At 40.1% G+C, this 27,649-nt stretch overlaps 1 protein-coding gene across 1 annotated transcript in view; it reads left to right on the top strand.

The window, feature by feature from the left end:
• ZW10 (zw10 kinetochore protein) overlaps positions 1–23,939 on the top strand; it is a 35,487-nt gene extending 11,548 nt beyond the window's left edge. Inside the window, exons 8-16 of the mRNA XM_047879227.1 lie at positions 9,697–9,860; positions 10,435–10,617; positions 14,957–15,195; positions 17,185–17,256; positions 17,858–18,027; positions 19,102–19,232; positions 19,931–20,062; positions 20,864–21,066; positions 23,338–23,939. Coding sequence (XP_047735183.1) covers positions 9,697–9,860; positions 10,435–10,617; positions 14,957–15,195; positions 17,185–17,256; positions 17,858–18,027; positions 19,102–19,232; positions 19,931–20,062; positions 20,864–21,066; positions 23,338–23,458 — 1,415 coding nt within the window. The 3' untranslated portion in view covers positions 23,459–23,939. The remainder of the gene's footprint in view (positions 1–9,696; positions 9,861–10,434; positions 10,618–14,956; positions 15,196–17,184; positions 17,257–17,857; positions 18,028–19,101; positions 19,233–19,930; positions 20,063–20,863; positions 21,067–23,337) is intronic.
• Positions 23,940–27,649: the final 3,710 nt, after the last annotated feature.

Genomic DNA, 27,649 nt, shown 5'->3' with positions numbered 1-27,649 from the left:
AATAGTATTTTAAGGTAGATAAACATGCCCCCAAGTTGAATTATAGAGGATTGGAGGTGAGTAAATTATGCCATAGGAGTAAAGTCATTACCTTCTTGTTTCCTGCTCTGCTTTACGATCATTTTCCTCCCCATATGGAAAGTAGGGTCACCAAGGGTACCCCAGATTCTGTACTTGTAATAGTTACTTAAATTCTGGGCTATGCTTCTCTCACTAGACTTGTAGCGTCACATATTGGGACTCTTGCTTTAATTATGGGCGAAGCAGAGATGAACCAAGTACTGCTTTACATATTTCATTGGGAAGATCCCATTCATCTGGTAGAAACAAACTAGATTTAAGAAATAAAGTACATTCCATCTCAACCAGTTGGGTAGATCTTTATATATTCACGATTGAGATAGCCATTTTCTGTATTGCTCTGAATAATTAATATTAGTTGTAATACTGTGAAAAATAACATGTTCTTCTGGTGTATTAATACTGTTGCTTTTTAGTTATTTGACTTCTTTATGCTGTTTTCAGTTGTCTGGCTTAATAGTCAAATCAGACAATCTTGATGTGGACAAAATAAAAAAAAATGCTGGTGTTTGAATGCCTTCCTGGCAGTCCTTTAGTTTATTAATGTAAAATAGTTTCTGTGTAAAGCAAGGAAGGAATTGGTTCTAGTTTTAACAGTAGCAGAGAAGAAGAAAAGTCTTAAGACTTGTATAAACTGCAGAAATCCAAGGTAGTTCTTTTGTTCCTTCACTTAGGGAGATAATACATAGCAATAAACAAAGTTGTAAACTAAGTATCGAAGGATTGGCAAGAACCAGAGGTCTCTGATGCTTGAGTCTCCTCTCTCACACTCCCATCCATGGATCGCATAGCCACTCTGAGCACTGGTAGTGAGAGCGAGGTCACTTCCTCTTGATGCATTCTGTTCTGTCTCTGGGCAACTCTTGAGTTTTATGGAGTTTTTGTTTGTTTTTTAAAAATCATATCTTCTCTGTCTATGGTAAATACTACTGGCAAAGCCTCCATTTTGCAGATTAAATCTTTAAGGTAGTCGTTTGAAAAATTTGTTCAAAATACATTGCTCCGTAATGTCTGCTTCATGGATGCCATTTCTACTGTGTGGAATTACATATAACATGTCTAACTCCTGTTACACATGATGGACTTCTAAGTTCTTTACAGTAGCTGTTATTTCCCCTGTATCTTACCACCAATATAAACATCCTTAGGTTTTTTGAATCACATCGTTTTAAGTTCCTATTTTCATTGCTCTTCTGTGAATGTATTCCATTTCTTCTATAGTCTTATTCAAAGTATGGTATTCAAAACAGAACAAAGTATTATAGGTATAATGTGAAACACTTTAGAGTAGTTTGCCAGTACTCATGCTCTCATTCTCAGTTCCATGCTTCTATGAAGATAGCCTTTTTGTTTTTATTTCTTAATTTTTAAGAAATTAATTTTATTTAAATTCTAGTGAGCATACAGTGCAATATTAGTTTCAGGAGTAGAATTCACTGATTCATCCCTTACATATGACACCCAGTGCTCATCACAAGTGTCCTCCTTAGTACGTATCACCCATCTAGCCCATCCCCCATCCAACTCCATCCATCAGCCCTCAGATTGTTCTCTATTTTTACTAGTCTCTTATGGTTTGTTTTCCCTCTCTTCCCACCCCCTACCATATGTTCATCTGTTTTGTTTCTTAAATTCCACATATGAGTGAAATCATATGATATTTATCTTTCTTTGACTGACTTATTTCACTTAGCATAATACACTCTAGCTCCATCCACATTGTTGCAGATGGCAAGATTTCATTCTTTTTGAATATTCTGAGTAATATTCCATTGTGTATGTGTATGTGTGTGCACATATTCCATTGTGTGTGTATGTATATATATATACATGTATACATATGCATATATGTATACATGTACATGTGTATGTATATATATACACATACACGTACATACACACACACACCACATCTTCTTTATTTATCAATGGGTGGAAATCTGGGCTCTCTCCATAGTTTGACTGTTGCTGATAATGCTCCTATAAACATCAGCGTGTAGGTATCCCTTCAAATCTGTATTTTTGTATCCTTTGGTTAAATACCCAGCAGTGCAATTGCTGGATCTTAGGGTAGTTCTATTTTTAACTTTTTGAGGAACCTCCATACTGTTTTCCAGGGTGGCAACACCAGTTTGCATTCCCACCAACAGTGCAAGAGGGTTCCCCTTTCTATGCATCCTTGCCAACATCTTTGTTTCCCGAGTTATTAATTTTAGCCATTCTGACAGATGTGAGGTGGTACCTCATCATGGTTTTGGTTTGTATTTCCCTGATGATGAGTGATGTTGAGCATCTTTTCATGTGTCTGTTAGCCATCTGGATGTCTTCTTTGGAGAAGTATCCATTCATGTCTTCTGCCCCTTTTTTCACTGGATTATTCGTTTTTTGGGTGTTGAGTTTGATAAGTTCCTTATAGATTTTAGATACTAACCCTTTATCTGATATGTCATTTGCAAATATCTTCTTCCATTCCATCGGTTGCCTTTTAGTTTTGCTGATTGTTTTCTTTGCTGTGCAGAAGCTTTTTATTTTGATGAGGTCCCAGTAGTTCATTTTTGCTTTTGTTTTCCTTGCCTCTGGTGATGTGTCTAGTAAGAAGTTGCTCAGCTGATTTCAGAGAGTTGTTGCTTGTTTTCTTCTCTAGGATTTCAATGGTTTCCTATCTTGTATTTAGGTCTTTTCATCCATTTTGAGTTGATTTTTGTGTATGCTGTAAGAAAGTGGTCCAGGTACATTCTTCTGCATGTTGCTGTCCAGTTTTCCCAGCACCATTTGCTGAAGAGACTGTCTTTTTTCCATTGGATATTCTTTCCTGCTTTGTCAAAGATTAGTTGGCTATACTTTTGTGGGTCTATTTCTGGGGTTCTCTGTTCTGTTCCATTTATCAAAAAGAAAAAGGACCCAAATAAATAAAGTCATGAATGAAAGAGGACAGATCACAGTCAACACCACAGAAACACAAACCATAATAAGAGAATATTATGAGTAATTATGTGCCAACAAATCAGGCAGTCCAGAAGAAATGGATAAATTCCTAGAAATATATAAATTACCAAAACTGAAACAGGAAGAAATAGAAAATTTGAACAGACCCATAACCAGTAAAGAAATTGAATCAGTACAAACAAGAATCCAGGGCCAGATGGCTTCCCAGGGGGGATTCTGCCAAACATTTAAAGAAGAGTTAATATCTGGGGTGCCTGGGTGGCTCAGTCGGTTGGGCAGCCGACTTCAGCTCAGGTCATGATCTCTTGGTCCGTGAGTTCGAGCCCCGCGTTGGGCTCTGTGCTGACAGCTCAGAGCCTGGAGCCTGTTTCAGATTCTTTGTCTCCCTCTCTCTGACCCTCCCCTGTTCATGCTCTGTCTCTCCCTGTCTCAAAAATAAATAAAAACGTTAAAAAAAAAATTTAAGAAGAGTTAATACCTATTCTTTTGAAGCTGTTCCAAAAAATAGAAATGGAAGGAAAACTTCCAGACTCATTTTGTGAGGCCAGCATTACCTTCAAAACCAAAGACCCCACTAAAAAGGAGAATTACAGACCAATTTCCCTGACCAACATGGATGCAAAAATTCTCAACAAGATACTAGCAGATCAAATCCAACAATACCTTAAAAGAATTATTCACCATGATCAAGTGGGATTTATTTCAGGGCTATAGGGATGGTTCAATATCCTCAAATCAATCAGTGTGATACATCACATTAATAAAAGAAAAAAGGGGCGCCTGGGTGGCTCAGTCGGTTAAGCGACCGACTTCGGCTCAGGTCATGATCTCGCAGTTCGTGAGTTTGATCCCCGCGTTGGCCTCTGTGCTAACAGCTCAGAGCCTGAAGCCTGCTTCGGATTCTGTGTCTCCCTCTCTTTCTGCCCCTTCCCCACTCATGCTGTGTCTCTCTCTGTCTCTCAAAAATGAATAAATGTTAAAAAAATATTTAAGTAAATAAAAGGATAAGAACTACATGATCCTCTTAATAGAAGCAGAAATAATTTTAAATATATGAAACTGTGTGTATATATTACCATATATTTGTGTATAAGGTTATACAGGCTTATAATATACATTATAAGGCTTATAATACTGAAATACTGGAAAGTAATGAAATCTTGAAGAATAGGGAAATTACAAAGTAAATTATATAGCTATGTAGTAGATCACTTTGCATAATTATGGTATGGTTTATTGTATTGAATTTTTTTAAAGTAATGATTGGTTTTAAAACTAATTGCTTCCAAAAAGCTAACAACAAGCATTCTATTAAAGGATTAAAAACTTTATTTCCATTAAAATCAGTTGTAAGTCAGGAATGCACGTTATCATTAATATTCTTTGGTATTGTTTTAGGGGTTGTAGCTAATGCAAAGAAGAGAAAATAAAATAAGTGTGTATATTAGAAGAAATTATCTTTACATATAAATGATATAATCTCATAACTAGGAAACCAAAAGACTACTAAAACTTTAATAATTAATATGAAACTTAATAGTTGTATAGATACTAATATGAAGATATAAAATTGATAATTTCTCTCTGTACTAGTAATAATCACTTGTAAATTAAATATAAAGAAATTTATAATGCTAACAAAATCTATAATATTTTTAAAGTTAAGCTTAATAAGAAAGGAGAGGACATATGTGAAGAGAACCATAAAATTTTCGAGGATATAAGACCTGAATAAAAGGGAGGCTATCTTGGATTAGAAGATTGCCTCATAAAATTGTCAGTTCATTCCAAATAATGTATAAATTTAATACATTTCCAGTCAAATACCCATTATATGTTTTCAAACTCAACAAATTCTAAAGCTTACATCAAAAATAGATTTGGGGGTGCCTGGGTGGCGCAGTCGATTAAGCGGCCGACTTCAGCTCAGGTCAAGATCTCATGGTTTGAGTTCGAGCCCCACGTTGGGCTCTGTGCTAACAGCTCAAAGCCTGGAACCTGCTTCAGATTCTGTGTCTCCCCTTCTCTCTCTGCCCTTCCCCTGCTCATGCTCTCTCTCTTTCTCTTTCTCTTTCTCAAAAATAAATAAACATTAAAAAAAATTAAAAAATAAATAGATTTGGGGGCGCCTGGGTGGCTCAGTCGGGTAAACATTTGACTTTGGCTCAGGTCACCGTCTCATGGTTTGTGAGTTTGAGCCCCACATCAAGGTACTCTCCTGTCAGCATGGAGCCTGCTTCGGATCCTCTGTCTCCCTCTCTCTGTATCGCCCCTGCTTGTGCACACTCTTTCTCTCTCTCTCTCTCAAAAAGAAATAAACATTAAAAAAAAATAGTTTGGAGGATTGCCAATAATGATTTAAAAAACATTAGTGGGAGAATTTTAAATTTAAAACTGTGTTCTTGGTACGAGGAAATCAGTGGAATAAAAAAGAGTCCAGAAGTAGAGCCAAGAATAAATGAGAACTTGCTGTTTGATCAAAGTCACGTTTCAGTTTTGTGGGACTATAGATTCATTTATATTGTGGGAACTATAGTTCATTTAATAATGGTGCTAGCAAAATTGGCTATCTGTGCAGTAAAACAAAGTTAGATTCCTGCTTCATGCTCCGCACAGATGTAAATTCCAGATGAATTAAAGCCCTTTATGAAAAAAACCAAAACCAATAAAAACGTTGGAAGAAAATTTAGGAGATGTGAATAGTCTGAGGACGCTCAGAATGCATAAAGGAAAGGATGGACGAATTTGACTGCATACAAATGTTAAGTTCTGTGTGGTAAACAATAACATAAACAAAGTCAAAAGACAGTAGTGGGTTGGGGGAAAGTCCTTGCAATAGGTTTGGCAGACAAGGTGTTAGTATAAGGACTTTTTTCCAGAGAAAAAGAAAACATAATAATAGAAAAATAGGCAAAAAATATGAATAGGCAATTCATGGAAGAAAAGGTGCAATTTGATAATAAACATAAAAAAATGTGTTGCTTAATCTCCCTAGTGGGGGGACGGAAATCACACCACCAAGGTAGAACTTTCATCTGTAGGGCTGACATTAAAAGGTCTGTGTAAAACACTTCTGACAAGAAAGTGGAAAAGTAGTCTCCTTCATTGCTTTTTGGAGTACTTTGTAAAATATTACGAAGCTCTATTATAGTATATGTATAGTAAAATCCAAAAAATGCATCCCCTGTATTTCAATTTTTAATTCTTTTTTTTTTTTTTTTTTCAACGTTTATTTATTTTGGGGACAGAGAGAGACAGAGCATGAACAGGGGAGGGGCAGAGAGACAGGGAGACACAGAATGGGAAACAGGCTCCAGGCTCCGAGCCATCAGCCCAGAGCCTGACGCGGGGCTCGAACTCCCGGACCGCGAGATCGTGACCTGGCTGAAGTCGGACGCTTAACCGACTGCGCCACCCAGGCGCCCCTCAATTTTTAATTCTTTACGGAAGTGATATCAATCGGTTATATCTTTGTGTGTGTGAGTAGTATTATATACTTGCAGACTGGACTGTGCACCCATCGTTTGAGGAATGGTTGAGCCATACTGGTGCATTATGTAGCCATGAAAAAGAAATGAAGGAGACCTAGATATGTTGACTTAAGAGATGGCCATGGTCTACTTTGAAGTCTTAAAAAAGTTACGTGTAAAATCTATGGCATGAATCCTTTTTTGTTGTTGTTGGCATGAACCCAATTTATAGAAAAGAAAGCAGTCCCTTATGTGAGGATTGTGTTAGTTTGCTAACACAATGCCACAGGCTGTGTGGCCTGAACAACAGAAATTAATTTTCTCCCAGTTTTGGAGGCCAGAAGTTCCAAGATCAAGGTATTAGCAGATTTGGTTTCTCCTGAGCCCTGTCTCCCTACCTTGCAGACAGCCTCTTACCGGTCTGTCCTGTGTAAGTGTGCATCCTGGTGTTTCTTCTCTTCTTATAAGGCCACTAGTCATACTGGATGAGAACCCCTCCCTTATGACCTCATTTAACCTTAATTACCTCTTTAAGGCCAGACCCTATCTCCAAATCCAGTCACATTGGGGGTTAAGGCTTCAACATATGAATTATCAGCGGGGAGAGTATACAGTTCTGTACAATTCAGTCCATTTCAAGTGTGTGTGTGCATTTGGCAATTCAGATGTGTGTGTGTGTGTGTGTGTGTTTGATTCATATATATGTGTGTGTATTTGGCAACTCATATATAAATATATGTAGTATGAATGTAAGGGAGGAAGAAGACAAACCAAACTTAACGTTGGTCACTTGGGTGTGGAGAGAGAAGCTTGTGGATATGGAGAGGGAAGATTTGGCTTTTTCTTTATAAACCTTGGTGGTTTGGGGCTTGTCATAATAAGCAAGTTTTGCTTTTGCCGTGATGATTTTCTAGAAAATGTCAACTACAGATTTCTACCAAGGAGCAGAAACTCTGAACATACAAATAACTATAGAAGAAATTTGAAAGATTGTTAAAGACTTGCCACTAAAAAGGCTACCATCAGGCACAGAAAGTTTATGGCTAAAAATTCTGTGGATTCTTCATATTATAGATAATGCCTGTGTTAATCAAGCCCTTTTGGTCAATAGAAAAAGATGATTATGTCCTACTTAATTTTTTAAAAGCCAGCATAAACGTAATACGAAAATGTACATTTTGTGATAGTTTACACATAGAGAAAACCCTATGAAATGATTTTACTTTTGGCTTATAAATGCAAACATTTACAAAATATAGTAAGTTAAAGCCAACAGTACTGTTAAAAAGGACACATTGTTTATTCTAGGAGTGCAAAGGTAGTTTAGCATAAGAAACCTATCAACCAGTTTATTATATCAGCATATTAAAAGGGATTGTATCATTAGATATGGAAAACATTATGACAAAATTCAGTACCCTTTCCTAATAAAAAACTAAGTAAAATAAGAATAGAGTACTTTTTAGTAGTGTGGTGAAATATTTATGATATTTGCTGAAAATGTCTCTTGTCTGTTTTATTATCTTCAAAAAAAAGCAGGTTCGTTTGTTTTGCTTTGTGTTAGTGAATTGCAGTTACCATTTATTGTGAAATTTGTGACGTATTTTCTCCAGTCTCTCTTTGTTTTCCCTTTACTGTTCCAATGATTCTATTGGCTTTTGCATCTTCACTTAATCCTGCATCGGTAGTATACCTTGTCCATAGTTATCTCCTTTAAACTTAGAGAAATAATTATGTCATAATTAAAATAGTTATTTTGACTTAATTGCCTTTTACAATTTATATAGGTATCATTGCAACTTGTGCTGTATGCATAAATATTCAGATAAACATTACGGTGTTACATTGGTGCATAGTCAACAAATAATTGGAATGGAATGAATCTGTTTACACCAAGTGGACTGGTCATGTGTGTGTGCGGTGCTGGAGGGGATCCGTGTGCCCGCCACAGACACAGCAAGTGTGACAATAGCTGACGCGGCGCAATGGTTCAAGTGAAATGAAGTCTTAGCAAAACAACGAAGTTGTGTTTAATAGAAAACTACACTTTTTTTTTTTAACTTTAAAATTTTTGTTCAAACAATGTTCAGAGGTCCCATGTCCCCTTCCGCCATCTTCCCCGGTGTTAACATCTTGTATACCTGTAGTACAATATCAAAACCAGCAAATTGACTGTGGTCCGATTCACAGAGCTGATTCACATTTCACCGGTTTTACCTGCAGTCATTTGTATGTGTGTATAGTTCTGTGCCGTCTTATCACGTGTGGATCCACGTAGCCACCCCCACAATCAAGATACTGCACTTTGCTCTTGCCACAGGCTGCTCTGGGCGACCCCTTTATAATGACACACCCTTGCTTCCATTTTTAAGCTGAAATTGAAATCAATTAAAAAAAAAAATTAGTTCCTCAGTCACACCACCATTCAGGTGCTCAGCAGCAAAGTGTGGCTGGTGGCTATCATATTGGGCAGTACAGGCCTAGACTTTAGGTTCTCAAGGCTCTAAGATAATATGCTCACTTTCTTTTAAGGTTCTTATCCCCTAAGGTCTTCCTTGGTGAATCAGAACTAGGTTGAAAATAGCTGGTCTCTTTTCTGGTTCCTCTTCTCTCTACATTGGTCCCTGATTCTTCACTATTATTTAATTAATTAATAGTTTATTTTAAATATAACCCCATTAAAACCCCCACGATACACTTCAGAAGGGTATTGAGGTATTCTGTCTGCTAGGGTAGATAGATAGTATGCTGTAATGTAAGGCATTTGCTGATATTTTACTTAGGACAAGCACGCAGATCCTAGGCAGAGATGACAGAGGATGTTTATTCATTATTAAAGGCCTGGGATTTTATTCTAAATGAGTTTCAACTTGATACGCAGAACTTCTGAGTGCTTGTCATGTAATCAGATCAGTAGATTAGCCGTAGATGGTTACTGTATAATGTAGATGGCTGAATACTTTACTGTTGTGGAGTACAGGCAGTAATACAGTGCAGACTGTCCAGTTGAGCAATGAAAGTAAAGTAATAATTGTATGCCATGCTGTGTCCCACGTAGGCAGTTGAGATGGCTGTAGGATTATCTGTGCTGTTTTCTTCCCCCTCATCCTAAAATGAAAGAATTCTAGAAAACGAGGGAACTTGAGAATAATCTGGACTGTGAGTGGCTTCTTGTTTAAAACTTTTTCTTATGATGCAGATTTACCTCTTGATACTGATCTAGAAAATGAAAAACCATCTGAGATCATATTGGCTGAGCTGCTCGGTGACATGATCTGGGAAGACTTGTCTGAGTGCCTCATTAAAAACTGTTTGGTTTATTCTATCCCAACTAATAGCAGCAAGTTACAGCAGTACGAGGAGGTAAGTACAGAGACGTCACACAAGGTTTTCAGAGACCGTAGGTGCCTGTCGGTGTCTTTTGTAATTCCTTAGAGACTTTTTGCTCTTCAGAGACATCTTTAAGGAAATTATAATAGGAGGTGGAAGCAGCTTTTCCTGTTACTTCATTTCTCTCCGGGCTTTCTACCTTTCGACTGGGAAGTAGGTTTTCTTTTTAGGTATATTTTCTTTAGTGAGATACTTTTGAAAAACAATTGTTCTTTTATACTTGTATCAGCTCTAGTAGCTCTTTTGCGACACTGTACCTTTTTGCTTCTTTTTAGTGTTTCCATGAACACTAAAATAAGTGTATTTGTTTCAGAGATCTTTGCTCTTTTACTAAGTAGAGTAAGAAATTTATATTGAAGGTACTATTCTTAGTGAATTTAAGGCTGGAAAAATATATAATATATGTATACCTGCTAAGTGCTGGTCTGCTCTACAACTTAAATGACCAGCCTGTCCTTGTTATTTTTTGTACATTGGATTTGAAATTTTAATATTGGAATGGAATATGTGTATATAATTCTTTTTTCCCCATGTCTCTCTTTCTCAGATCATACAGTCCACTGAAGAATTTGAAAATGCCCTAAAGGAGATGAGGTTTTTAAAAGGAGATACTACTGATTTGCTGAAATATGCCCGTAACATCAATTCTCATTTTGCTAACAAGAAATGTCAGGATGTGATCGTGGCAGCTAGAAATCTAATGACCTCTGAAATTCACAACACTGTGAAGGTACTGGGGCTATCTTGTATTACATTGTATTTAGGAAGCCGCTCATTTTTGAGAGAAATTTGGCAGAGTGGAACAGAGCACGACAGTTGCTGAGCTCCCTGGGAGAAGTTACTCATCTTCTGACATTAGTTCTCATCTTTCAAGTGGTCCTGCTCTCTGCCCCTCTCATGGAATGCTGTGAGGCCCAAATAAGTAGTGCACCCGAAAGCATTGTATACATGGAAAAGCCCGTGTAGATTAATTACCTTTGTTGAAATTAGACAGTATATCAACCTATGTAGATTTTTCTTAACTTTATTACTTGAGATTTTAGTACACAATTTTGTGACACATGTAATTGGGCTTCATTATGTCCAGAGATTATACTCTATTGTGAACATGTTGACTTCATCTGTGAGGCTACTAGCGGCCCTAGTTTTGAAGTCAAGATAATAAAACAAACAAAAAGGATAGAATCTTTTTAGGGCATCGACAATTATCCGCAGTCAGTGGACTCTTTAATTTGCATAAAGGGGTAATTTACCCCTGTGACCCTGGGTACATTTTGTGTATTTTCTTTTCTGTTTTTTTTTTTCATATTTTACACATATAAAATAATATTTGGTAATTGGAAGGTATTACTTAGATTAAAGTAAAACATAAATGAAAGTAGTCCCTTAATGGAAAATTCCTCAGCCAGTTTTCTCCTGTCACAGTGTTAGGGATTAGGCTCTCCCCCGCTCTGTTTCTCCTTTTACCATCCTCCCTTTTCCTTGGGGGTAGTCCACTTAGTGTGTCCACTGAGAAAAACAGTTAATTAGCCATTAGAGGTGCACAGATTTTAATACACTTTGAGGTATTTTGGACTGTTAAGGAGCTGCAATTCACTCGGTCCCAGGAACTGTGCTGTGGGGTCTTATTTACTTTTTTACATAAATATCACTTGATTATGTAACTCCTGCCCCAAACCCAGTGGCTTCCCATCTCCTATAGAATGAGACCCTGTAGTCTCACAGCCGCCTCCAAGATCGTACAGGGTTTGCCCTGACATTACCTCTCTTTCCCCGTCTCCTGTTACTTTTCAGTCACCACAGCATACGACTGCTGGACTCCTTGCTGTTACCTGGATGTGTTGGGCCCGCTTGTGGCAGAGCCTTTGAATCTCTTGTTCCCTCTGCTGGGGACATTTTTTAAATCTTTTTTTTTTTTTTTTTTTTTTAATGTTTATTTTTGAGAGAAAGAGACAGAGAGAGAAGGAGACAGAAGCAGGCTCTAGGCTCTGAGCTGTCAGCACAGAGCCTGACGCGGGGCTCGAACTCACGGACTGCGAGATCACGACCTGAGCTTAACCGACTTACGATCACTTAACCGACTGAGCCACCCAGGTACCCCTGGGAACATTTTTACCATAGATACCTACATGACTTGTTGCATTTCCTGGCAAGTCTTAAAATTGTAACTTCCTCCTATTCCTACACCCTTTCCTTCTTTATTTTTCTTCGTATTTCTTATTATCAACAAACATTCTGTATGAATTATTTATTGTTTTTTTTCTCTCTAGAAAATTAGCTCCATGTGGACTTTTTTTTCCCCTCCCCCCTCTTCTGACTACTGCTGTATCTCCAACATCAAGAAGATACCCGCACATGGTACTGTGTACTTAGTGCTCAGTAAATATTTGGCAAATGTGTTAATATGTGTCCCACTTTCCTGTCTCCTAACTCCTTGATGTAAATAGGATTGTCAGTGGATTGCTCTGTGACTCCAGGCTAAATTTACCTTGTTGGACCTCATTTTCCTCTTCTGTCATGTGACAGAAGTGAACCAGCTGATCTCTGAGCTCCCTACTCAGCTCGTTCTGACATCCCGTAAGACTGCATTATCTTCAGGGCGCCTGGGTGGCTTAGTTGGTTAAGCAGCCAACTTCGGCTCAGGTATCTCACGGTTTGTGAGTTTGAGCCCCGAGTCAGTCTCTCTACTGACAGCTCAGAGCCTGGAGCCTGCTTTGGATTCTGTGCCTCCTTCTCTCTCTCTGCCCCTCCCCCACTCATACTCTGAATCTCTCTCTCTCTCTCTCTCAAAAATAAATAAACATTTAAAAAATTTTTAAAAAGATTGCATTATCTTCAGGAACTCAAATCCTAGTGTGGCTTCCTCTAGGTCAGGGTTTCTCAGTAGTGGCACTGTTGACATTTGGGACCAGGTCATTCTTTGCTGTGGGGGGCTCTTTTGTAGGATGCTTAGTAGTAGCCTCTGCCCACTAGATGCCTGTCTCCCCGTTGTGACTCGAAAAATGTCTCCAGACATTGCCGGATGTTCCCCTGAGGGCAAAATTGTCCCTACCTGTGAACCACTGGTCTAGAGTCTATCCTGGTTCTTTCCCTGGGCATCTAGGCCGTGGGATTAGATCTTCTAAGCTGCCCAACTTTAAAAAGATCCTCTTTCTTTTTCTAAAAACCATTTTCAGCTTAATTGCCTTTCATGGGCTTCATCTAAATTGTCTCTAGACAACTGCTTGTGTGTACCCACTATTTTCCCCAAAGATGCATTTTGTTGCTGACGTCGGTTCTGTTTGAACATTTTGACCTGACCGTTTACCAGATTAGATCTTCCATACTTCCGTCTGGGGTTCTCTCACTCTCCTCAAGAAGTCAGCGTTTTTTTGAGTCCTGTGTATTTTGGGCCCATTATTTTTCAGACAAACATCAGCATTTTTAAATCATCTTTATAATTATATTTTTCTTCTTTCTGATCTTAGTCATAAATTTGACTGCAAGTTCCCTGACATTTGTATTCTCATTTAAACTTCATTATCGCCCTCTGAGGTAGATATTATTATATACCGGTGTATAGATTAGGAGGGCACAATTGGTGTTTAAACGTTTGTATGAGACTCAGAGCTTTTCCTGTGAGCAGCGCGGTGTGGAAACCCAGCGTGTGTGGAGCAGGACCGCTGCTCTTGCCGTGGGACTTCATTATGTTTTGGCCCCTGTGGCATCTTTGGGAAGCAGGGTTTGAAGACCCTTATTGCGTATAATTCCTTCATTTTACAATGAGAAAATTGAGGTCCAGAGAGGTTAAATGACTTTGTTAAAAGTTAGGGTAAAAAAATGTTACTGATGTTTCCAGACTAGCAGCCTAGTGCTCTTTCATTTAGTCTTGATGAGACTAGGAATTTTCATTCTGTATAAATGTTAGGGAAGCTTTGTTTTGTTTTGTTTACCGGAGGATATGCTAGCCTGAATGGGTTATTTCTTTGACTAAGCCAACACGTGTTCTTGGTGGAAATGATTTCAGACAACGGAACACAAAATTATACAGGTCTGCAATAATCTAATAGTTTAGTCTGAGAAAGATGATTTTAAAAAAATATATATTTATTTTTATTTTGGGGGGAGAGAGAGAGAGAGTGAGCGAGAGTGAGGGAGGGGCAAGAGAGAGGGGGACAGAGGATCCAAAGCAGGCTCTGTGCTGACAGCAGCGAGCCTGATGCGGAGCTCGAACTGATGAATTACAAAATCATGACCTGAGCCGGGTCGGATACTTAACAGACTGAGCCATCCCGGTGCCTCTGAGAAAGATGACTTAAAAAATTTTTTTTTTAAATGTTTTTACTTATTTTTGTGATAGAGAGAGACAGAGCATGAGCAGGGGAGGGGCAGAGAGAAAGAGAGATAGAATCCGAAGCAAGCTGCAGGCTCTGAGCTGTCAGCACAGAGCCGAATGCGGGGCCCGAACTCATGGACTGTGAGATCACAGCCTGAGCCAAAGTCAGATGCCCAACAGACTGAGCCACCCAGGTGCCCCTGAGAAAGATGATTTTTTAAGGTCCTTTCATTTACCTGAAATCTTGGGCCAGTTTCAGAGCTTTGCTCTTTCCACCAAGATTAAGAATACACAGAAGAAATGGAAGAATTGCATAGGAAAGGAGATTCTTTATTTCTTATGACATGCTCTCACCCAAGATTGAGTAGTCATTAAAATACTGCTGTATTTCCTCAAATCCTTTGATTACTGTAGAGCCACAGCTTTATTATTATTATTTTTAAAAATGTTTATTTATTTATTTTGAGAGAGAGAGTGCACAAACGGGAGGGGCAGAGAGAGAAGGAGAGAGATCATCCCAAGCAGGCTCTGCACTGTCAGCATAGAGCCTGATGCGGGGATTGATCCCTCAAACCTTGAGATCATGACCTGAGTGGAAACCAACATTGGATGCTTAACCGACTGAGCCACCCGGGAGCCCCTGTAGAGCTACAACTGTATCATCGTGCAAGCAACCACGTTGCCCTTCTCTGATGCTTTCGTTTGAATTGTTCTGAGGACAGTGCTTTTTCTGTGTTTTATGTTTCAATCTTAGATTACTGCTGATTCTAAGATAAGTGTGCCAGACTTACCCAGTCCTCAGAAGGATGACAAGTCAGCAGTACAGAAAATGTCCACAACTCAGTACAACGAGGTGGTGAATTTAGAGCCTGAAAATACATTGGACCAACATTCCTTTTCTTTGCCCACGTGCCGCATCAGTGAGTCTGTGAAGCAGTTAATGGAACTCGCCTATCAGACTTTACTAGAGGCCACAACCAGCAGTGATCAATGGTAAGAGTTCTGAAAATGGCAGTGACTTGGTTAAATGCGTATCTAAACTAGACGTTTATTAAGAAAATTATCTTTGGGTTTTCCTCTCCCATTAGCGTTTTTTTTTTTTTCCTGGAAAAACAGTGTAACACAGAGACCTATATCGATAATTAACTTTTATTTGTAATGACGCATGCTTCTTACAGCATATCTAGGAAATGGAAGAGTGTGCATGGATGGATGAATGGAGTTTCTTTGACATTAAAGTTGTTAATCACTTGTTTACAAAAAACTCTTTAACTTTTGTTTAATTTGTTACTTTTTATTTGAGTTGAATGATGTTACGTGAGGAAGCACTTGCAGGGAACTTCGAATACTATCTGAAAAATCATCAATACTCAAACGTCTGTTATTACCGACGGTGGTGGTAGCAGTGGTAGTTATGCCATCTGCTCCAGCCTGCCCTGGCCTTTTAGCCGAACATTCGTTTTGCCTTTTGTGAAATCCAGGCCCTAATTATAATTAATTTACACTTTAAATGTTTGTTTTTAGTGCAGTAGTAGTGTGTTGGAAGGCCAAGGTAGAAGGAAAAGCATGGAATGTTCGAAGATCTCATTTTACCCTTTGTAGGTGATTTCTCTTAACGTACACCATATTCGGGGTGCCTCACCCTCGAGTCCGCATCTCATACCGAACTCTTTCTGCTCCGCGAGCTCCTCTCTTACTAAATGGAGGAGGACGCGGCATGCTGGAGCCCGAGCTGCGGAGCAGACTGGCAGAAGCCTCCTAGTTTGTCTGTGGGTAGCGGCGCCTTATCTCCTCCTCACGGGAGAGAACAGTCCTGGTTAGGGCCTGCCTCAGCCACACCGTATCTCAGGTGGGCTTCCAGAGTGTTCCTTCTTATCTCCACGTGCAAACAGACCCTTTGATTTTATTCTGCTCTAGAAAGAACATGTTGACTAAGATATTTCCATGACTTCAATGAATTGTGATGTTCACAGGTCCATCTGGTTCTAAATATAAGTAGGAAGAAAAATACAAACGAAAAGTACATACTCTTTTGGCAAAATAAATTTTGGAGTAACTATTTTGTCACATGGCTGTCACATGAATGAAATATACTAACCAGAAGTTAGAGCTGCAAGGCAGTGTTTCCTAAGTTTTTTGATAATACAGAACACTATAAACAATGAGTGTCTGTGTACTCACTGCTTCCTCTAAAAGAAATGGTTTTAAACAGGACATACAGAAACACAACTCCATTACAACTCACTTCCCCATTACCAAACCTTGAATAGCAACACATGGGGCAAAAATGAAATGACATAACTTCATCAGGTCATTGTAGTAATCGAGTAGTAACCGTGTTTTGGGGTGTAGGAACCATGACTTGTTTTTCTAAATATTTGTGGAATTCCTTTGTATTCAAGGTACATAGTTTAAGATATTCTTATGTGGAAGTAAGCCGTATAGACTTTATATTTGCTCAAGTGCATTTTAATAATAATCTTTAGGTATTCTAAGGCCAGATTTAAAGGGCAAAAAAAATTTGAGGTTGGATTCTGTCCTAGAAATGTTGATTCATCTCCTTGCATTGGAGTAAGAAGGAGAAAAGGTGAAAGCTGACAGTCAGACTGATTCTAAGAGAACAAGTGAATGCCTTTATGGACACCTTGCCCTTTGCAGAGTGCGTCCGTGAGTAGGTGACATTTGCTTGAGGCTTAGCTCCATTTGTTACTGAAGGGATGGTCTGGGTACCGGCAGATTGATAATGGGAAAGAGGCTTTGGGTTAATGCTGTTCTTCTTGAAATTATTAGCAGATCAAGGTTTTTACAACTGCAATCTAGTTAGTAAACACTGGTTGAGAATATATTTGCATCTAGATTAATGGTGTGTTCTGCAGTGACCAAGGCAGGTGTTTAGGTGATGACTAATGTGCACTTGACCTGAATTTTCTTTTCTCATTGCCACTATCCTTATGCATTTCTATTGAAACTGTTTTTTATTAGTGCTGTTCAGCTTTTCTACTCAGTGAGGAATATCTTCCATTTGTTCCATGATGTCGTGCCAACATATCACAAGTAAGTGCCCCCGTAAGTTGGACTAAAACCAGTCATTTTATATTTCCACCAAAAATATTTTGGTTACTAAAATTCACAATTAAATGCAGTAAGCCATTAAAAAAAAAAAAAAACATGTTTAAAGAATATTGGTCATTTGTTAATAAAAGTCTAAACATCTATATATTTAAAAATTTCCCAGGTGACTCTAAACTGTAGCCAATTTGAAAACTAGAGCATTAGAAAAGAGTTTAGTGCTTCATTACATAGATGAAAAAGGAATTTGGAGGAAGGGCAGGTGAGTCCTTCAAGGGAATTATTATATACAGCTGTGCTAGGTTTACATACAGAGTCGACACAGGTCAACACTGGATTCCCTGGCTCGCTCTTTTTTGTTACTCCCTGGGATAGTCTTACTGGATCAGGCTGCACTCAGGCGGGACGCTGTCACTCTGAACAGGGTCAGGGTGATGAGGCCGCATCTTGTTATGCAGTTGTACAGGAGACAGTTATTAAAGCCTCGAAGTACCTTTAAAGTACCTCGAAGAGAAGTAACATTTCCTCCACCTCAATCCCAGTAACTTTGATTTCTTTCTTTGTCTACCCCTCCTTCCTGGCATAGGGAGAACCTTCAAAAACTGCCCCAGTTGGCCGCCATTCACCACAACAACTGTATGTACATTGCTCACCACCTGCTGACCCTCGGACATCAGTTCAGACTGCGTCTCGCCCCCATTCTTTGTGATGGCACTACCACTTTCGTGGATCTGGTCCCTGGCTTCAGGAGGCTTGGTAACAGAATCCTTAAGTTCAGGAAATCGTATTGATTATGCAGTCCCTCAACCTAGTATCTTTGTAATTCATGAACAAGGCAGCTAGAAATTAGGTGGTGGTCCTGAGCTGTATTAGAAAGTGGGAGAGCATTTCGTTAGCAGTTGTTCCCCGTCACTTAATTTGCTAAAGTGAATGCAGTCTTTGTGGAAGTGTTACTTTTCCATGACACGACTTCATGGTACATCAGAGTTCCAAACTGCATTGCTGGTGTGCGGTGAATTTGCCAAATCAGAGTCATGTCAGTAGAGTGACACATAATAAGATTTGTATTGTGATAATTCTGTTAGCATTGTTGGTAAGAGCTTACTAACGTAAGTGCCTGTTCTTTTGCAAAACCTCAAGATAGCTCCCCGCTCTTCCACCTAGCTTTACTTGGGGTTATTAAAAATGAAAAGAGGGGCACCTGGGTGGCTCAGTTGGTTAAGCGGCCGACTTGGGCTCAGGTCATGATCTCGCGGTCCGTGAGTTCGAGCCCCGCGTCGGGCTCTGTGCTGACAGCTCAGAGCCTGGAGCCTGTTTCAGATTCTGTGACTCCCTTTCTCTGACCCTCCCCCGTTCATGCTCTGTCTCTCTCTGTCTCAACAATAAATAAATAAACGTTAAAAAAAAAAAATGAAAAGAAATGAAATGTGGAAGAAGTCAATATGTTTACCATAATGATAGCCTAAGAAAAGCAGAGGACCCATATGATTCACTTAGTTTTTTACTTCCTGACTTTCCCCTTAGGTGGTGTTGATGTAGTCAAAAAATAAGTAGCTGCTGCTCTTGAGTAAGTGACGTTTCTTATCTGACCCTGGACAGACTATGGGGAAAGACATTATCCTGAGATTGGGTTTACCGGCACTGGCTGATGTGTTAGAAGCTATCATTTCTGGTGACCTCACAGCAGCTTTATGATGTTATCTTGCAAGCAGTTGTTTTCAAATGAGCAGGCTGATGCGTGATTCATGCTTGTCTCTCTCCTTCCACCCTGGCTTTGTACTGTGTAACTGGACAACAGTGGCAATTCTCTATTCTGTTTTTCCACCCCAGGGACAGAGTGTTTCCTGGCCCAGATGCGGGCACAGAAAGGAGAACTTCTGGAAAGATTATCTAGTGCTAGAAACTTTTCCAACATGGACGACGAAGAGAATTATTCTGCAGCAAGTAAAGCAGTCCGGCAGGTGGGCAGCTGCTCCTGGCGCTGCGATTTGTACTCCTTTTGTACATGAGCCCCCCATCCCTGCTCCCCCACAACCAAAGAACGTGTAGCAGTTAGCTCTATTAATCCCCACGCCCCCCCAGTGGAAAATATGGATACCTTCAACAGGAATGTTTACAGACTTGCCCTTTCCTTGCTCCACCAAGCCAGCAGCAGGCTATCTTTCCATCCACCCAGTAAGGTGACTAGTTATTAATAAGTCTGTCATGGCAAGGTTTTGACCCATGAACTTGAGTTTGGGAAATTTGAAATACTAGCTTTTACCTCAGTGCCCCTCTCTTCTACATGATTTATCCTTTTTTTTAAATGAGCAAATGGTTTTTATGTATTTATTTTATTTATTGAAGTAAAAATGATCATGCAGTGTTATATCAGTTTCAGGTGTACAATATATTATAATTCCACAATTTTGTACATTTCTCCGTGGTCCTGGTTTAGCTTCTCACAGTGGTTTTCCCATCCTCAGCTTAAGTTCTACTTTTCATCGAGCAGGGATATCCACTAGGGTTTAATAGTCAAGAAGCTGATATTTGTGATCACTTTACCTCCCCTTCTCATAACGCCTCTTCTGCTAAACACACACAAATGATGCACGTGAATGTAGAAAATAGGAGTTGCGACAGTCTCTCTTTCGTGTCAACAGCTGTATCCTCCTGACAGGTTCTACACCAGCTGAAGAGACTTGGAATTGTGTGGCAGGATGTCCTGCCAGTGAATATATATTGTAAGGCTATGGGGACTTTACTCAATACAGCAGTTTCTGAGATCATTGGCAGAATCACTGCTCTCGAGGTAAGGACCGTTAGATGCCTCACCAGGCCTGAGATGGCAATTCCTGTCTCTGATTATTGCTGTTCTAAGCAAATGATGTTGGTATCTCATTTTCAGTCAGCATAGATGGTAGAAGAAATTGTTCATGTTTCCTGTCTAACTCATTATAGGGTTATTTTTTTTTTTTTAGTTTTGCCTTCATTCTGTTTTGCCGGTGACTAGCTAATGTCTCTCCTTTACGCGTACCTAAGAGTAGGACGATCCTGCTTCTCCATGTAGCATCTGTGTAGATTATGAACAAAGAGGCCGGAAACTGGGTAGCCCTTAGATGTATTGTAAAGTATGAAGTTATGTATTTATTTAATTTGCAAGTGAACTCAGTAACTTAGTAAAGAGAAACGCAGCCTTCCGCAGGAGCCCCTTTTCCAGCGCACTGTGGTAGTAGAGATTATATACGTGAGTTTACAGGCAAGGGGCCCAGGCTCTGCCAGTTGATGTCTCCAAAGCATTGATTGACTGAATCCTTGTTTATAAAAATATCCCCTGCTTTTCAGCAAGCAGTACAACATTCTTCTGGATAAATGGGCTCTTTCATGCAGGCACACTAAATTATTGACAATGTGTTGAAACATACTTTGTGTCATTCTAGCTTCAGGAGTATTGTCAGAGCTGATGAAATCTCATGTCTAATAAGGTGTGCTAAATTGCTTGGAAAACAACTTGCTGCAGCTGACCGCTTAAACAGCATGCACTAAAGATTTGCCCTTTCCTTACCACTAAGGTGGCCTAATTCTATTTTGTGTTCCCTCTGTGCAAAACCAGGACATCTCTACTGAAGATGGTGATAGATTGTATTCCTTATGCAAAACGGTGGTGGACGAGGGACCCCAAGTGTTTGCACCTCTCTCTGAAGAAAGCAAGAACAAGAAATACCAAGAAGAGGTTCCAGTCTATGTGCCAAAATGGATGCCATTCAAGGAATTGATGATGATGTTGCAAGCCAGCCTGCAAGAAATTGGGGATCGGTAGGTATTACCCTTTTACAGAGGCATGTGTCTCTCCAAAGGTAGCTACAGAGTGCGAGTGCCACTGAGAGCAGTGCTTTTCTCTGTTTCTTAACCAGTTGCTCAGAAAGAGTTTCATGTTGAGTAACAGTAGTTGGAGCCTTGCCATGGTCTCTAATCGTGTGGCTCCCCATTACCACTTTCTCCTGTTTGATAACATGAAGACTTCTTGTTTCATACTATTTTAGTCTTCAGCATGTTGTTTGGCATGCTGTACAGATGGTCTTTCATTTGTAAGAAGTACAACCTTCTGACACCTGGATGGGAAGTGTTGCCTGTTTTAACCCACAGTGGATGCATTTTACGATTGGCTTTGATTCGCTAACAGAAATTGACTTTTATTTGTATGGAATATTCCACATCAACCACTGTTTGATGGACCAGCAGTTTTTCTGCAAGGAGTACAGTGGTTTTAGAGATTAAGCATCATACACATAGAGAGGATTCATCTTATCTTAAATGTAGCAGATGATGTTTTTCCCACCCCCTGACACCGAACACCATTAGTTAACATTGCTGTGTGGGGTAACTATATGCTTTATTGTATCATACTTAGTATGCAGAGGTCATTGATGCTGCACAAAAAAGGATAGACACAGGTTAGTTACACATTCATGGATGCTTTTATTATTGTCTTGGTAGATATTAATAATCAGAGTATGCATACCTTGCATAGGTAATCCCTGAATAGGCCTCAAGGTCTCTCCCCATCCTTATAGCTACTTGTCTGCCTGTTTTAGCCTGGTTCTTTAGTGTATTACAGGTACCCCATTGTATTAGACCAGTCACCCCAGATGTGTCTGAGTTTTTCTCAGCATATGTTGTTCATTCTAAAACAAAGAAAGTGACATTTCTGCCTGAAAAAAGTCACATCAAAATACTTCCAACCTCATTATTACAAGATTTAATGTATTTGTTATTTACAAGTCCTTAGTGGGTAATAAGATGTCTTTAGGTAAGACTCCAGAGGGCAGCAGATAAGAAAGTTTCTCTGCTGCCGCAGCCTAATAATAATTCTTTGTGTTGAGAACAGTCACAATACTGGTGTATCTTCTTTTTTTTTGCCTAGGAAGAATTTTTCTCCTAGAGGTTTCAGTAAGCATGAGGATAGTAGTTAATTGGGAACATTTTTTTACTGAAGAATCTACCTCCGATGGTGTAGATTAAATGCTTTAAAATCATAAAACAAACATACAAAGTAATACAGTATGTAACGTATTTACACTTAAAAGGAAACAAGCAAAATGTTCATGTACCTGTTACCTAATATAAGAAAAATATTACCGATCCTGCGAAGACTCCTGTGTTTCCCCTCTCCAAATGTTTGTCCCCGCAGGCAGCCACTGTCTCGAATTTTGTGTTCCTTCCTTGTTTCCTTTGCTTTCCTTCATAGTTTTGCCACTTTTGCATGTGTCTCTGAACAGTATAAAGTTTAGGCTTGCTCGTGTTTGAACTTTCTGTAAACGGAAGCGTCTGTAAGTTGCTTCTTTCGGTCAATATTGGGTTTTTTTGAAGTTGACTCATGACTGTGTACAGGGCTGCGTGCATGTTTGTCTTCAGAGCTGTAGTGTGTTCTGTTTTACAGATATTTCATTATTAAGTCCTGCCGCTTCATGATTTCACCAGTATTTGGTATCGTCAGACTTTAGAATTTTTGCTACTGTAGTTAGTGTGAAATGGTAGTTCGTTGTCACTGTAACTTACATTTCCCTAAATTCTAATGATGTTGAGCATCTTTTTATGGATCATTTGTTTTTCTTTTGTTGTAGCAAATGACCTGTTCACATTTGCCCTTTATTCTACGAGGTTGTTTGTGATTTCATTATTGACTCATGGGAGTTCACTGTGTATTTTTTACACCAATCCTTTGTTGGTTAAAATTTGTTGCTTGTGGCTCATTTTTTAAAATAGTCACAGATCCCCAGATTCCATGTAACCATGTGAGGATGTGGCCATAATTCTCAAGTTCAAACAGGACTTAGTATAGAATAAGGAGGAAGAGTCTTACCTTCCTAACTTGGTCTCTTGATCTGACTGTGCTGATAGCAAAATGTAGCCAAGAAGCAGGAGTTAAAGAGATTGAGTGGAGGATCCAGAAAGAAGGGGAAGGATGCCAGCATTTGTTTTACTTCCATTTAAAACCAACTAGCATTTGGGATCCAGTAAGCAGTTTTAAAATCTTGCTTATCCAGAGACATAACAGGAAATAGAATTTTGTCTTTTATTTTGCAGGTGGGCAGATGGAAAGGGGCCCCTGGCAGCTGCATTCTCTTCCACTGAAGTAAAAGCTTTAATCCGTGCCTTGTTCCAGAACACAGAAAGAAGAGCAGCTGCCCTTGCTAAGATTAAATAGCTGTATCTTCCCAAGAAAGCCATGTTTTGACTATTTGGATTCCTCTCTTGGCATAATGACTCCTGTAAAGACTTCTTGGAATCATCTGTTAGTTTTGGTGAACCAAGTATATCGTGGAAGTCTGATTTCACCTAAGAACGCCTTACCTCCTGGCTTGTATGAGGCTTTGTTGAAGAACTGGATGTTAAGATAAGCTGTCAAGTGAAGCACCTCAACTTGTTGGCTTCCTAGCCATCCTCCTTTGATAAGACGCTGTAGGGTAGCACTAATCCATGTTGCTTCTGGGCCTTCTGGGGACTGTGTCTGTTGTGAATGTAAGGACTGGTCTTGGATCAGGGAATCCAGGGGATTCCATGAGTCAGGGTAAAGAACTCGTGAGCAAATGGTATGTATGTTTTGGGAGACGGGAACTGTGTTTGTCCTCGGAGGAATTAAGGAGACTTCCTTTAATAGTTCTTTCCAATAAATAATGCTTTTCAGAGTTCAGGATGAGTGTCTTTAATAACATGGTGAGCTTTGACAAAAGACACCAACAAGTTTTCTTGTCTTCCACACCATTCTTTTTATTGACAATTATGATCCTCACAGAGGACTCCCTGATGTATCATCTTCTTGCTTCTTTCTTGGAAGGCCTAGAAATCCTAGGACTTCCTTTCAGTATAAGTTTTTGACCCTTTCTGCTATTTCAACTAAATTCTATTTTCTTGGTTGGATTTTTTTTTCTCCCACCTTCTTAAGCTCTACTGTTTCTGTACCCTACCAAATGACAGAGGTTTTCAATTGATAATGTTCCTTTGGCATGTATATATGCCCTGAGATCTAACTCTGGGCTCTGGAGCCCAGCCCGTTATTTGCTGGACATAGATAATTCTTCAGTTCGGCTTCATCTGTTTCTAACTCTTTTCAGCCATTGGATGGAGGTATCCTATCAAAGTTTTCCTCGGCCTCTGCAGTCCTTGATATATCTTCATACTGAAATACTGTTTCCTCTCATGAAAAGAGGGCGAAGGGTGTGATTTTTAGGTGCTGCTGAAGCAGATGCTGCCTGGAAGAAGTTTTCAGTCCATTGGGCATGGTTCCTGAGGCCTTAAGCCCTTGATTCCTGGCACACAAGAACAATTATTTTTTCCTCCTGTCTTCAAGTGTTCTGCCTTCACCCCCTCACTTCTGGTGCAGCTCCTCGTCATTCTGGTTGCGTAGTGTTTCTTTTACCTACTAGAAGAGTCACAGGATAATGAATAAGAAAGCAGCCTGTTTCTGTTCTTAATAAGAGAAATCGGCTGGTTAGTGATAAGCTGTTTGTCTATGCTGAGCAGGTCCTACTATGAGAGCTCACAGAAAAAAGAATGGCCTGAGCCCATGTTAGTTTTTTGAGAACAAAGGAGTTGTCTCTCCTGAGAGAGGAGGGAGCCATTTTCCCAGGTGAAAAAAATACCTGCTTTGGAAACTTCGTACAATTTCAGGGAGCAGTCTTTTTTCTCCGCAGTCGAGAGAATGGGGAACTAAGGACAGAACTGAAATAAATGCATCCCAGGACTATTACACAGAATAGCAGATTTCTTTTGTTCGTAGAAGCTATTACGGTCGCTTGACAGGTACTGCAATTTGGGGGTGGGATCTCTTGTAACTGAAAAGCACTTCTCACTCTTTCCCTCTCCTCAATAACACAGAAAATTGCATTATAGTTCTCCTGAGGATGTGTAGACGGTGTCAGGACTGTGTCCCCTCATGAATAGTTTGAAGACCGTGACACACAGAGCAGGCACAGTCCATCTTCCTCCCTGGCCAGGGCTGGGGTTGGTGGATGATGAAGTGCATGTCCATTTTGGTGAGAGCTGAGCCGTTTGATCAGGCACGTGGGAGCTGGGGTTGTCTGGCAGCTCTTGCAGGGACCTTGAAGGTACCTGTTCTGATTGGGAACCTGAGCTGGAAGTGAGTAGAACCTTCTTTTGGAGAGAGCACGCAGGTGATGGGAGGAAGGGAACTTGAGGACTCGTTTAATGGGCTCCATGGGCCACCCAGAAGGAACCTCTTCCCACATAACAATCAGAACTATACAAATGACTCCTAAGAATGAAGCTCATAAAAGGGTCCCCAGGCTTTTAGGAAAAAGGAAAGTTTTTGCTAAAAAGGCAAGACTGCAGACAGCTTGAATCCACTTGATAGTGGCTTCTGTCCCCACATGGATCCTGAATTGTTGGGGACTTGTTCCATGTCAGTTTTGCACAAGGGTTTCTCTTTAAAAGGGAGATCCTCCAGATGGCACTCTCACCTCATGCCTGCGAGCATCACAAGGCAGCTAGGTCTGGTCTGTGGAAATTTTGCCCTGTGCTTGTATCCTGACCTGGGTTAGCCCATGAAGGTCATCCAGACTGTGAACAGCATCTATCCTGTAAGCTGCAAAATGTCGCCAAGCGATCGCCTGTGAATTGATCAAACGGTATTTGATCAATACCATTGTTAAGGAAGCTGTGGATAATTGACTTCCCATGCTGGTGGATACTTACACTGTCACTTAAGGCCATGATTCCCAGCCTTTTTTGGGGTTTCATTCTGTTGCTTATTTGATTTCCCAAGATTTTGTCCACTGAAAGTTATGACGTGTACACACACACACACACACACACACACACCCCATAGTTTTGTCATAAGAAAACCAGCCCAAAGATGTTTGCCCCAGCTTCACAGCTACTTTGTGCCATGGATGTGTGAAGCTGTGTATAGGAGTAACTGCCTTGTAAAGGGAGATAGTTCTACATGCAGGAAGTGGATAAAGCTATTGGAGATTATCAAAGCACTCTTTCTTTAAAATTGGGTGTTGGTGCCCACATTCTTCCTAATCATAGACTTGATTTTTGAACATTTGTTTTGTGACGACTTCCTCCTAAAAATACTCATCGTGCTAATAGCCTAAAATCTCCTGAAAGCTACAAAGCCCCAATTTCGAGTTGTTCAATGATCATACAGTTTAGACCGAATTCCTCACTTTGTCATGAGGAGTTTGGTTAAGGATTTTGCGATGGCACGTGATACAACCCGGGAATAGCCTTAGAAACCAAGTTATGAAACATCTGCCTGGAGGTTGGGAGGAGGGCAATAAACCTGATGAGCTATGTATGAGTTCTTCACGCCTCCTCAGAAATTAGGTGCCCTAGATTTCTTGTTTGGTGGGGAAGAGCACCATGGGGGACTGGTACCAAGACCAGAGAGAGACACCTGCCCCCTCCCTGGTCTCAGCCCTCTGTGCAGTTCTAAAACTCCCTGCGTTCATTCCACTTACATTTATCGGGTGTTGAGCATCGCCCTAGTTAGTCACTGAACAACTTCACCCCACCAAACAACAATGCCCTGTCCCTCTGGCGATTTAAATTCTAGTGACAAAGACGGGTAAGAAACAAAGTAAATTAGGCAATATGTCTGAAGATTTTAAGTGCTGTGTAAAGAATACATGTAGAGTGAAAAATGTGAACTCCACTGGAGATCCAGAGAAGGGGGAAAAGGGGAGTGAGCTGCCATTCCAAATAGAGTGGTCAGAGTACGTCTCCTTGAGATGGTAAGTAAGCTGTGTGGCTACAAGATGCAGGTAGTTCTAAGCAGAGAGAGCAGCCCTTGCAGAGCCCTAAGGTGGGAGAAGCGTGCCTGGTGAACTCAAGGAATAGCAGAGAGGGGGGAGAGAGTAGGAGGTGGGGAGGTTAGCAAGGTAACAGGAGAAGGTAAGATTGTGTTGGCCATTATTATAAGGATTTGGGTGGTTCCCCTCCCCCTTTTAAACTTAGCAAATGGAAAAGTTTTAGTAGCTTCCAAAAAAAAAGATGGGGGGGGGGAACATATTATAAAAGTATAGAAAATATTACACCCCTAGGTACCCATCACCCATCTTCAACAATTATGATCACCCAGGTAACGCAACAGCTCTGATCATCTGTACCCCTCCGTCCTCCCTGCTCCCACAAACACACTGAATGTGGAAGCAAATGCCAGGCAGCCTCTCATTTCAAACCCAGGGCTCATTTCTATGTAAAGTCTGACTCTTGTTTCCTTTGAAGCTTTTTCTTGTTTGCATCCTTCGCCTCTCCTCATTCCCCCTCTCCTCTGCCGGCTGGCAGATCCCCCACCTGCCTGCCACCCTCCCTGCTTCCCCAACTTTATTTCTCCACTCAGGCTCCTCCTGTTCCCTGAACACTGGCTATG

The sequence above is a fragment of the Prionailurus viverrinus genome, chromosome D1 (genome assembly GCF_022837055.1).
Source record: "Prionailurus viverrinus isolate Anna chromosome D1, UM_Priviv_1.0, whole genome shotgun sequence".
NCBI classification, from domain to species: domain Eukaryota; kingdom Metazoa; phylum Chordata; class Mammalia; order Carnivora; family Felidae; genus Prionailurus; species Prionailurus viverrinus.
Note: the sequence above shows the minus strand (reverse complement) of the source record. Positions and strands in the feature narration are given on the sequence as shown.